Source organism: Diadema antillarum, unplaced genomic scaffold, assembly GCF_040938485.1.
Source record: "Diadema antillarum isolate AM-2024a unplaced genomic scaffold, OU_Dant_1.0 seq00000036_RagTag, whole genome shotgun sequence".
In the NCBI taxonomy this organism is placed as follows: domain Eukaryota; kingdom Metazoa; phylum Echinodermata; class Echinoidea; order Diadematoida; family Diadematidae; genus Diadema; species Diadema antillarum.
Window position 1 is genome coordinate 760,403 of NW_027271150.1, and position 13,308 is coordinate 773,710.

Here is a 13,308-nt window from a genome sequence, read left to right on the forward strand (position 1 = left end):
TAAGTGTTATGTTGCATTTTGTTTTCTCATTCATCCATTGCTTATATGATCTTTTTTATATATATAGTGGATACTAAGCAAAAATACTTAACAAACATACAGCCATTCTATTTTTTTTCTTAATGTCATTGAGATGTGGGAAAGTTTCTGTTTTTATGCCTCCGCCCGAAGGGTGCTGGAAGCATTATGTTTTTGTCACTTGACATGATCAACGATTGACACAAAAGCCAATCTAGATTAATTTTTACCAAGGTCCTTTTGCTATGTTTCTGTAATGCCTGCTACATGTACTTCTTCGTAATGTTTATTATTAGCATGCCTTGTTTTCATTGTTGTGGCAATTATGGAAGCAATGAACTTGGCAAATAGCAGGGTATGTAGCAGAGTTCATGTTAACTTGAAATATGGATTCTCTGCTGTTGAGAGAGAGAGAGAGAGAGCTAGGAAAAAAAAACTGCTGTAAAAACAACCGCATTAGTCAGTAATTAAATATTACCGTAACTTTGGGACAAACTTTTGCAGTCTAGCTGTATTGCGGGACGAAGGGATTAAATGTTTAAGTGCTGTGTTAAAAACATCAGAGAAAACACAAACAGGGGATATGACAAGAGAACACTTTGTAGCTTCAAATAATGTCTCCCATGTTGCCTCAATATGTTGTAATAGGGCCTTGATGATCTGTTTTGAGTCTTACGTTTTCCCCCAATCAACTAAAGAACATCATATGGGCCCATTTTGCTTTTTTATGTAAAGCCAGAGGCGAATATTGGCAGGAGTTTAAACTCTGTAAACTTTTCCCTGATGCTTTTGATCGGTACCCCCGTTGAGATTAGATAGAAGCACATTAAGAAGGGTGTGTGCGTGACTGCCACAAGAGTTGATGATGAGTAGAGAATTTAGTCTCTCAAACTGCACCATGCCCAATCTCAGCATTCATCAGTAAGCTGACCCAAGTGATATGCGTTTCATATTTCCTCTATGATGAATGATTGGCTTAAGTACCCAATGTAGGTAGGAAAATAACACCCAGTAAAAAGGAATATATTTGATTCAGATTTGCAGAGGCACTTAAACCTTCCCTATTTATCGCTGCGGCTCATTCCCAGCATTTTGTATTCATCATATCATAATTTGCAGCTTGCACAGTAGGAACATGTGTCAATTGATAAATCCCGTATGTCTGTTAGCTGTGATAAGATGTTTACATCTAATGCAGCTAGTAGCATTACTTTTATATGATTTTTGAAATCAGTCAAGAGATCCCACATTTACACAGCCGGAATTAATGGTTTTTGAAAATCAATTTTTGCAAATGCGATTCAAAAAAAGGTTAATTCCTATGTGTGGACACTCATTCACACACAAACACATACATACACACACACACACACACACAAAAAAATTCATTAAAAAATCATGTACTTTTCTTTGTTACTTTATTTTTAAGGTAAGATTCTGTGTGAAAGGTTCTTTCAGATCATGAATCAAGACATGTAGAGATTGCATAACACTTTGAGATTTGTCAGAAGTGCCAGCGAAATCAGGAACCTCCTAATTTGAAGTCAATTTCTTGTTAATATCACATTTATAGCATAAGACAGGAATGCAGAGTCTGGACAGTCTATAAAATTCCTGAGGGACAGAAACAAACATGCAGATCTTGATATCTTCAGGAAAAAGAGATACCAACTTGATTAGTTCACTTAAACTGATGAAATAAGTCAGTGGTGTTATCTGTGGTTGAGGACTACAGGAGAAATTGATGTTATGTGATATGAGACAGTTACAGGTTTCACTGATCTTAGGGGACTGTCTGTTCAAGCCTCATATGTCATGGGCTGCGTTTATCATCTTTCCCATATTTGAAACATGTTTCAATACCCACTATTAAAACATGTTTGCAAATGCCTTTCTGCACCAGAAGTGGGTTGATAAACACACCCATAGTGTTGTGGAGTGCTGACAAGTTTTATTCATTCATGAAATGAATGTGAAGGGTGTACAGATAGTCCAAGTAGAGAGGCCAAATCAGGCCCACAGTCAGTCTAAAGCACATGGAAACTTTTATGGAGATGAATGAAAGGATGAATTATCATATTAGTTATGAATCTTAATATGCACATTCATAAGGAGTAGTTCTGTAGTTGGATTCGTTATCACACCAAGTGATCATCAGCCTCAAAATGTATTTCAATGCTATCTTGACTCTGAGTTTGTTCCTGTCATTTCCTATCAATTTAGGGTGTTTTTTTCTATTTTCTTTCCTCCTCACTTGATCAGGAACACTACCAAGGATCAATTGATCATGTCTACATCCTTGTTGGAAGCAACTCAGTATTAACACGTGTTACCAGGGCAACCAACAACCAAATACTGAAGACCAAAGTGGATTACAAGGTTTGTATGCTGCAGTATTTATTTTAGGCAAGATGTGGTTAATTACTATTTGATGAGGTCACAATCTGTTGGTTTAGCTGCCAATTACATCATGTGCAATTGAGCCATTTTTTTTTCCTTTCCTCTCCCTGCTGAAGGGAGAGGGATATGACCAAATTGAAATAGGACTGACATCAGTGAGTTAGGATGTTGTGATGTAGGATTGAAGTGCTTTAAGCAAAGCTATTATTAGCCTGATATCAAACAGACAGGTAACCATGTACTCCCGAAGACTAAGCTGAAAAAAAAGTATATCATTTTCAGATACAGTTGAACCTTTCTTATCCGGCCTCCCTTTATCCGGATCTCTCTATTATACGGACGCAATCTCGCCGTGATTTTTTTTTTTTTTTTTTTTATAATTACGGGAGGAAAGAGGGATTCCCAACTCCTTGAGAACTCCTACACAAACACACATGAATTACATATACTTGATACATTTCTTCATAATTATTTAGGTAAATCATCCCAAGAATTTATAAAAGAAAATGATTTCATTCTTGCAAACAAGAACCTCTATTTTGGGGTCTGTTACTGAGTGTAACAATGAAAACGTTGCAGCATACACATTACTACATGTGGTACTACAATGGGCTACATCAGTACATGTGTATCATGTACATCTACAAAGCATTGAGTCTCCCGTATCCGGCCAAATCCCTTATCCGGATGAGCCCCGGTCCCGACTTGTCCGGATACGAGAGGTTCAAGTGTATAACAATGGTAAGATTTAAAGAAAGTGGGAAAAACTCATTAGAATGTAATTGCCTCATAAAGCATCTCAAAAAGAGATCTCAAAGTACTAGCCTTGTGTTGGGACCATCAAGTAATGTGGCTGTGTTAAAAGAAAAAAAAGTGAAATGTCTCTAATTTTTATTTTTTACTCCATGTTATAATTTTTTTTTAAAGATTCTCACTAGTGTATAACAGGACTAGAATGATTTTTACAGAACCCCAAGGCTGGGAAAAATCAATTTTCTCTGACTAAATTGGTGTTACTTTATGGGCAGAGTATTACAAATTAAGTATTCAATGGAAGACTGCATTGATCAAAGCACCGAAATCACTGTACCGAGTGATCATAATGGCACATTACGATTTCATTTGCTATTCAAATTTCCATAACATTTCTGTACTTGTTTTACAAGACTTGCATATAATTTCACAACTGTATAGAATTTACAGGATTTATTGAACTTAGACAACTTTCTGTGTGATGTTGCTTCTCTGGTAATTGTAACATTGTTTATATCACATTATTCTCAATAAATTTTGATTCAACATGAAAGAACTTTTCAAAACAGTAATATTGGAAATAACACTTATCAAGTTATCTCTATCAGATTATTAGTATTTTTTTTTTCATTTCTGCTGCAATGAAATCCTTTTCCTTGCTTGTGCAAAGTGAAGCAATGATAATGCAAGTAGTGAGGAGAAACAGAGGATTGTAGCACAAAGAACAAAGAGAAAGCTTTATGCTTTTTAAATGAAAATGGTATAAACAGGATGGATCGCCAATGAGAACCAAATGTGCTGAACGAGGTTGACCCCTACCACAACAAATCATGATTATGGCGCCACAAAACATCCTAACTTTGTAGCTGTCAGAAAGGGTGGGGTCCAGTTAGCACTGTGCCTCTATTGTGACTAAGCCTGTGAGCTCATATCCACCTGCAGGCGTTAAAACAAAGCAATCCAGGACACTTCATGGTACCCTCTTGTAGTTTAGAAAGTTCTGAGGGGAACACATCTCCTATAATGCATTGTATGCACAACAACAGCTTTTTATTGAAGCCTTCAGATAAGTTAGCTTCTTTAACTGGCTATTTTCCTACATTTTTCCTTTCTTTGTACAGAATGTGCCCAAAATAGCAAATGCAGGATTGATTTTTTTTTTCAAGTGGCATGCTGAAATCATGATAAATTAAGCAAGGGCAAAATAGCAAATGCAGGATTGATTTTTTTTTTCAAGTGGCATGCTGAAATAATAAATTAAGCAAGGGACTAAAAAAAAAAGAAAAGAAAATGTAGATTAAACAAAATCTCCTGTCCCAACTGGCAGGCCTCTGTGGTTTTAGTTGGTCAGTGGAGTGTTAGTGCATGTCATTTAACTCATTGATGATGGTCAGTGACTTGCAAAAATCTCTTTGTTCCTGTGGTCAGTGTGTCCAGTTATAGGTGATGGAGATTATTGCCTAGTATGTGAGGAATGCAGGAATACTTTGACACATATTAGAGTCAGGAATAACTCTATTCTCTAAGTTCATTTACCCTGTGTATCTCAACTCTGAACAAATAGTTTAGATTCCAAATTGATTTTTTTCTTTTGTTTGTTAGCTTTGCTTATGTAAAACTTCCAAAGTGTATTGTCATAACAGTGTCCAGTTCTACATCCAGTCCACGTTGCAGTTGTATTTAGTTAATTAGATGATGATCTGGGATTTGAAAGTTTTACATTTGTTCAAATAATTGTTGAGGTATTAGGTTATGCTCTCAGTCAGCATTGGTTAATGTACCATAGTCTGTGTATTAAAGCACGATGGTCTAAAGATTAGATAAACACTCCATGACCAGAAATATATTCTTTACTTTTGAAATGATTGGCCCTATAGCCTATTATGTACGTTTTTATTTCACTAATTTCTGCCTTTAAGGAATGAGATTAAGGAATGGTGTGAAAGGGTTCAGAAAAATGATGAAAATTTATCCATGACTAAAAATGTGGTACAGCTATAAAAACCATCAGCCTTGAGATCACTACCTGTTTTAGACAGTATTACAACAAAACAGTTTCCTCTCTTCCTCTTTTAACTATTTCCCCCTGCCAAATTAACTAGCTACCCTCAAGATATGATAACTTCTTGTAGAGTTGATGCAAGGCATAAACAGTTCCTACAGGTAATTAGTAAAGACTTCTGTGTCACATGAGTGGAAGTTTCCAGAAGCCCATCATGGGGATTGTAAGATGCGGCAAACCAAGGGTTAGGAATACAAGTAGAAGATCTATGTCGATCTACGGGAGCCATTCATTTTGCTGACAGAATGGGGCAGGGGATGGGGAGGGGGTATAGTAGACTTGGACACTCCAATCAAATTACCTGGTCATTACAACGGTCCTTGGCTTTGGACTAGTGGACAGTTTCCTTAATTACTTCCTCTCCTTGGCTTCCTGACCTGCTGATACTGTATAAACTAGAGAAGTGACCATGACCCTCTACTGACCAGTTATGTCTCTACTTTGGTAAATTGCTTTCAGTTGATTTTGTTTATTGTTATGAGCAAATACAAGTGTCATCAAATGAAATATATACAAACCTGTTAGTGTATTCATGTCTTTTTTTTCCTTGCAAAACACTTTCATATAGAAATTTTATGAATGTTAACATAGGTTAATTTCAAATTGTGATACTGATCATTTTTCCTTGAGTAAGTCCTTGATAAGGCATTTTATACCCACTTTTAATGATACGAAAATTTATCTTTTAGTAATGGTGAATTCTGTAATCTCATTGGTCAATCAACCACTGAATATATCCCGTATTCCGTGATATGACGTCATGATCCTGTATTACACGGCCAGCTGCGCGTGTACCAAAGACGCTTATAGGAAAGTGCGCGCTAATCCTGTACAAAACAAATGGACAGCGCGCGGTCCTCAAGCGTATTGCGCACATAACCTGAGACCACTAGACGCTTGATAAACAACAGCAACTTATCTGGCTACTGCACTGCAGTACTCTAGTATCTTATGGCTTGTACGTGTACAGTATGCGCGCATCGCATGCAGCAATCAGCTCGCTCGCGAGACGTAGGCCTATAAAGTCAACATGGTCATGGCTGACAGCCGGCGATTTCAACATCATTCACGAGAGGAAATCAGCGAGAAGAAGGTTAGCACTTATACACTAAAAGATAAAATCGTTACCCCCTGCTTGTTCTTACGAAATACGGGAAATATCTATGGTCTGGTGCCATATTCCATTCGGCCTTCGGCCTCATGGAATATGGCACCAGACCGTAGATATTTGCCCGTATTTCGTGAACAAGCAGGGGATAACTAATAGTGTTCACGTATTATGTTTTTGATTTTAAACTGGTATCTGGCTTAGTTACATGAACAAAAATGTCTCCCAGTAGTCTTATTGATATGTGGACAGGCAATTTTCTGTCGCGTTGCTTGGATGTCTGATAATCTGTCTGTTCAATCTTATCAAAATGTTTCCTTCAAGTGTTCAAAATATGCAAGAGAAAGATTTATCATGGTTTTTGGGGCATCTGAACTTTCTGCTGAAATGTTATGCTAAACATTACGAGAACATGCATTAATTATTTGATTCAATTTTCATGAATATATTGCATTGTCATATTTATGTCAGATTTTAGGCTGATATATATATTTCATAGACTTACACTATATTTGAAATTCTAAAGACGAAGAACACTGGTAGTCTTGAATACTGTAAAAGTTGAGTGCAACAGGCAATCATTATTCCAGACAAAAAGAAGAAGATGTAGGTAAGAGGGGTATTTAGCTCACACACCCATCATGGAGTAGCTTCATTGTACTTGTGACATTCGCCATGGGACCCTGACTCATGTTGATATGTTCTCCAGGGTTCTTTAATTAATGCAATATCCGCATCTCTTGTCGCCTCCACGGAGAGTTAAAATCATCACGATTGATGATAAATGCCAACCATCTGTCTAGATCTGTCGATTGTATTTCACTGCAAGGCAGTATGGCATTGTCATTCAAAGGTGCATACTGAAGAGGGAATGATATAATTGATTGAATTGTCTTCATCAATCTACTGATGGTTCCTTTCCAAGTTTTGTGAAATTGGAGATGTATTGTTGAAGATTTGACTCATGAATAGCACAGAGACACCAATGAGAAAATGAAATGAACAGAGTCATACTTCATGAACGTGGTCTTAAAGATAATATATCTCTTTCCTGTAAAGCTTTGTTCAAGGTGTGGCCTCTATGAGACAGATTGGTTCATTGTGAGTTGATGATATATGAGTAACCATGATGCCTAATGTTACCTCACATTAGAGAGTCATGGTCATAATGGTACTTTCTTAAGAAATTAAGTTTTGACAGAGGCCTTTGACATATAAAACAAAATTTTGTAATAGGTAATAATTTCAGTACTGGTATCTCGAATTAGAAGGTCACAGACATTTTTGCGAGATGTTGTTTTCACGAATCAACACCAACGCTATCACAAATGCATTGCTACCATAGCGTATAGCAACATTTTCACTTGTTGTTAAATTCGCGATCCAATAGTGATTTGCGAAAATTAAACCCTCGCAAAAATAACAGCCTATACAGTATTATAATGTTGACATACTGCTAATGACAGTTGATTCAAGAAAATATTGACATTTTGAGTGAGTGTAGAAAGAGAGAATTCTGGATGACACCTGTAGGTGTGAAAAGTGAAAGTAGTATAATGCTGCAGGTGGCTTGTCATCACGTGGAGGTCCCCAAGGATATTCATCTCTTTCTTTGTCTGCATCATAAAAGTAGGCAAGAGTTAATGTCGTGCCAGTGGTTGTCTAATAATATCCCAATTATTTTCCATGTTATTTCCTTGAAGGAGCAATGTGTGATCCACCTGTTAAGCAGATTGCCAATCAAAAGGATGACATGCCTTAATTTGCTCAGCCTCACACTTACTTTACCACTATCATTATTTCATTCAGTGATTCTTGAGATATTCTCACAATATCACATCAATGATTGCCAATATTTAGATATTTGGTAACATCAAAATATTTCCTTCTTCTGCTAGAATACTTTGACATAAAAGATGATAAGGAAAATCATCAAATGGGTGTTTTTACCTCATTTCTGAAAGAATCACAAAATGAAATTGGTTCTAGATCTCATCGTATATCAAATATATATGAGAAGATTAGATAAAACTGGTTTAGAGATGTAATTTGATTGAATTTGTTTTTCATGTATTAGTCAGTTCTATTATTTTCATCATTGCCATCAGTTGTTGCTAGATCAGGCAAGCCTCTAGTGAAGATTAAAAACAACCCTGAATACCTTTTAAGTTGGATAATCTGTATTCATGAAATATGGAATAAAGTTCTTTACACTTGTCAATGAAGGACACTAATGGTAGTGAAGGTACAAACAGAATGCCATATTTGAGCCTGTGCAGAGTCTTAGAAGTGTGTTCTTTCCCATTGGCTAGACTTGTTGGTGCCAAATATTGCATAACAGGTATGCATTTCCTGCCTTAGGGACATCCTGCAGTTATTTAGTAGCACCAGAGTTACCCACAGGTGTAAATCCAGGTCAGTGGGCATGCATAAAACTTGCCTCATCATGCTGGACAGTCCAGCTGCTGACAGACGGATGTTTGAAATCCTTTCCTCATGAAAAGTTCTCGAGGGAGGTGTTTTGCTGGTCAGCTTTATGTAGCTATTTCACCTCTGTTCTCATCAGCAAATATTCAGAAAGATTATTCATGTTTTCCCAGTTATTCCAATGACTACTCATAGTTTGTTTTTGGTAGGACATATTAGTGATCCATGATGTTCTGTTGCCATGGTGATAACACCAGCTCTTTAATTCAAAGTGTCACTATTGATGACTTGGCCTAGATTGTCAATTGGAATGTTACATGTGAAACAAATTGGGTTTTTGCCTAAAATCAATTTCCATGTCAATCCATTTATATATGAGGAGCTGTGTTTCTCCTTTAAAAAGGGAGATATATTGATCTATGTTTGATCACAGACTGGGTATATTGAGTTAACCAGACAGAAGTGAGTCAATGGTGAACTGTTAACATCCCTTTAAAGGGTCGAAGGAACAATACAACATTGGATTAGTGAATAGTTTGGATTATCCCATCGGAGGCATTTGCATTATGTGACATAGAACACATTTTTGGAAATATGCTCTACATGCACATTTGGACCACATATATCATGGTGCATTAAAAAAAAAAAACTTTGTTTCAATTTTACTTTCATTTCATCCATATGTTTTTTCTTCTAATGGATGCATTGAAAGTGTCATCATTCAAGTGAATGTAACCAAACTGGTTGAAAACTGGAGTAGATTTCTACAGTGCTCACATTCATGGTCCTACAAACAATGGAGTGTGATATATGATTTATATCTTGCAAATGTTGTGAGAGGGAAAGATATAATTGATTGTCTTGATCAATCTGCATATAGTTCCCCTTCCAAGTTTTGCAAAATTGGAGATTCATTGTTACAGATATGCAAGAAATAGCCAACTTGCAAAAATATTGCCTTTGTAACAGATATACAATGTTTATTATCTCTGAGGTAAGAATCTTCTAACTTTTCACTTGAAAGAGATGGTATTTATTTCTTATTCTATAAATGGAATTCAAATTTAGCCACTCACAAAATTGTCTTTTTCAAGTCATGGAATCCGGAATTATTATATATATCATACAGTAGCCCAGCCCAATCTTTGGCTGTTCGTAGGCCTCATAGAGGAAGGCCAAGGTAGTGGTAGATTATCCAAGTTCTCCGACTGAAGGAAGATACTAATTTGCTGCTCCTCATCCCACCCACATTCTCCTTTACTTGTTTCCAAGGGGGAAAACACAATTTTGTGGGTAGCCAATTGTTCAAAGTCTTCTAGAAAGTTCTTATTGGTTTTTCACCATTGTAGTTGTCATGTTACTATAAATACTAGATTTTTAAAGTATCTTAATCCTCCCCAAAACAGGCAAGACACTTGCCAACAATGCCCGTATAAGGATGAGATTATTATGTCTCTGGCTAACAAACTGAACCAAACCCAACCACCCTAACCCATCCTAACCAAGGTTAATGCAGACAGCATAAGGTTATGTCTCAAGCATGGGCTAACCACAACCACACTGGATCGTAGAGAATATCTTGCGTGCTGCAAACAAACCAAAACCAGTGTCTGTTTCTTGAAAGGTGGAAAGGTGCCACCATGATGAGGTTTATTAGGCTAATATTTTGTGCAGTTTTCCTGTTGTTGGTGTTGTTGTTCCTATCCCTTTGATACTGGGGATTGTTATGTGACTGTTGCCGGCATGTAACATGTAATCTGAGTCAGTCACTGATCTGACGGGGAGTCCTGGTGATTGGGAGTCTGGGTGCCGACCGTAACATGTGTTTGCTTGGAAAGGAGACTGTTAGACGCAACTGTCCTGGAAGATTTTACTTACTGCAAATTTTTCTTTGCCGGAACTTGACATTGTACCAAGCTGTGATATATTGTCCCTGCTGAATTCCTTTCAAGGTGCATTGTTAGGGACATGTGCTGACTTGTAAAAAGACAGACCAGAGAATCAAAGCAAGGCACAGCCACTTGCTGAACTGTTTCTCAAACCCATGACATGTTGATTTTTTTTTTCTTCTTGTGAGCGGATGCCATTGTATACTTTTACGTGGATCATGACATGCTGTTGAGAGTTTGTTGTTGGTTCTTCCTCCTGTATTATATCACAGAAAATTTTCGCAGAGATCTCATGAGACGCTTCTGTTTGAAAAGGAAGCTCTGCACATTCATCTCTTTGTTTGTATTCATCTTCTTTTTCTTTTCTTTTGTAGCAAATTTCTCATAGGCATTGCGATCAAAGCAGTTGCAAGTGACGGGCTAAGAGTGAGAGCTAATTTGGAGATTTGATTGTCATGTGGATAAAGTCTGAAAACACTGCCTTTTTGAAGCCTGTTTAAATAAGTGTTGGGCAATCTAATGTTTGATTCATGTTGGGTAATGTGGTGAATATGAATCTTCCTAGTAACAAGAATGTTATAAAGAGAGCTAGACATGATGAAGGTTTAGGTTCAAGAGCTCCTTGTTGCCAAATAATAGCTAAAGAGCTTTACATTCTCATTCTCTCATTGTTCTCTCATCATTCACTGCATTTGTTGTTTTCTCTTTGTATTTTCCTCTCATACCAGATGGCCCTTGTAAAGTCGACAGACAAACTCTACCATCACATACCAAAGGAGCAGCTTACAAAGACATTCGGTGGCACATTTCAGTACAACCACGAAGAATGGATCCGATTCCGCATGGTACTTCACGTGTCTCTCACAAGCCCTTTTGTAATCTTAGAGGAACCTCTTGCAGAAAGAAGCCAGCACTTCTGAGCCTTCTTGTTCAGTACAGGAAGAAACCTGGCAAATATTAGTCAGAAAGACTCACAAATTACAGGATTGTTATGTAATAGCAGAGAACACAAAAACTCTCCTTTTCTGTGTTAGTACTGTAGAATCCTCACACACCAAGTATTTGATTTCACTTCTTTTTATGGTCCATCTGTCCAGTGAAGTATACTTTCTGATTAAAGTTCATTCTTCAATGCATATTCAGTTCTAGGATCAGATAATACAGTGCTGAGTATAGCATTTGAAAATTTATGGTTTATTGAAAACTCAGTGAGATTAGTGGTTTAAATTTCAGCTGTAATGTACAAATATGTAGGAGTAAGTGTGTGTTAGTTTTTGTATGTCTTTAGTGAGAGTGATTTCAGTTCCAGTTGTTGTGTGGTCTTTAATGTCTGTAGACAGTGATGTAGTTCAAATGGGATTATAATAATAAGATTGTTTATGAAATCTGTCATAAATCCTCAGAAACATATTAAGAGACTACCAGATCTTACTCCTTTTCTGGGTAGGAATGATTATGCATATTTTCCTATTTTGTGACTTATAGTCCCAGAATGATGTTTGTAACAGACAAATTTTAGCCTAATCCATGAGTAATTGATCAAACAAAGCCCATTTATGTCCAATTTATGTAGACTAGTGGATTATTGAGATAACAGAGATTTTCCTGAAACCATGCAAAATATATCAACACAGATTATATGAGCTTGGAACTAATTTGTTTTTATGAATGACTTCAAATGAGAAGCATAATTCTTGTAAAATATCTTCATAAGACTTCTCTTGCCTACATATTGCGATGTTTCGTGTTGTATTCAACCATAAGAAAAAAAGAAAGAACTTTGCCTCGTTTATCCTGTTGGACTTCCAAAACTATGCTCACCCTTTAATTGTTTCATATAAGTAGCCGTCTGTTTGTGCAAACTCTTGAAGTCTGCAAAATCTGTCCAGTTGATGTCAAGTGGAATCATAAACACTCTTCCGGTCTCCAAACAACTGATTTTTCCGCCACTCAAATATTGGTTGATAATGTTTGATTTGACCCTTGACCTTTCATTGATTACTTCAGAGGTTGGAACCCTTCATGTGTGGCTGTAAGAGCGCTGCCAAGTTCCTGCTGAGCTCCGTTGATGAGCTGAGCCGAGGACCGGGACGTGCGAGCTCGGAGGACCTGCGGCAGACCATCGAGAGGTTAAGGGTCAAGCGGCAGGAGGTGTACGAAGACACCAGGATGGCCAGTCTTCGCAAGGAAGGTGATTTCATCCTGGAGACACTGAAGAAAGAGGAGGGGGCCCTCAGGCAGACTGAAGACTTCAGGTTAGTGCATCCCTTGCTGCCATCTTTGATGCAGTCTCATTGTCAAAGTCAATGGAAACTAACTTTAACACTAACAGAATTGCTGAAAAGGTCTAAAGAGCTACTTCAAACTTTTCACAGTAAGCTTGGGACCACCCAGCATATTAATTGTTTTTCGGCAAAATACCGGCCTTCTGTGCAGTTTAAGCAGTAGTGCATTGGAGAAAAGGAAGAGAAATTGCCATTATAAAGCAGTCCATCTGATCTATTTTGTATCAGTGACGGAAGTTATTCTGATTAAATGCTTTCCTATCTTTGTGGTGGATGGAAGGTTGCCAGTCAGGTATAGGACTCCAGCAAGCATTGTAAGCAAAAAACAAAACCACCACAAGTTTTGAAAGCATCCCAAACTGAGGT

General features: G+C 37.3%; 1 protein-coding gene across 1 annotated transcript; it reads left to right on the forward strand.

Annotated features, from left to right (window-relative positions):
• The first annotated feature begins 2,313 nt into the window (after positions 1-2,313).
• Positions 2,314-13,105, forward strand: LOC139725393 (uncharacterized protein KIAA1755 homolog). The gene is made up of 3 exons (XM_071636473.1): positions 2,314-2,397; positions 11,386-11,502; positions 12,665-13,105. The coding sequence occupies exons 2-3, from the start codon at positions 11,386-11,388 to the stop codon at positions 13,103-13,105; spliced, it is 558 nt and encodes a 185-aa protein (XP_071492574.1). The 5' UTR covers positions 2,314-2,397.
• Positions 13,106-13,308: the final 203 nt, after the last annotated feature.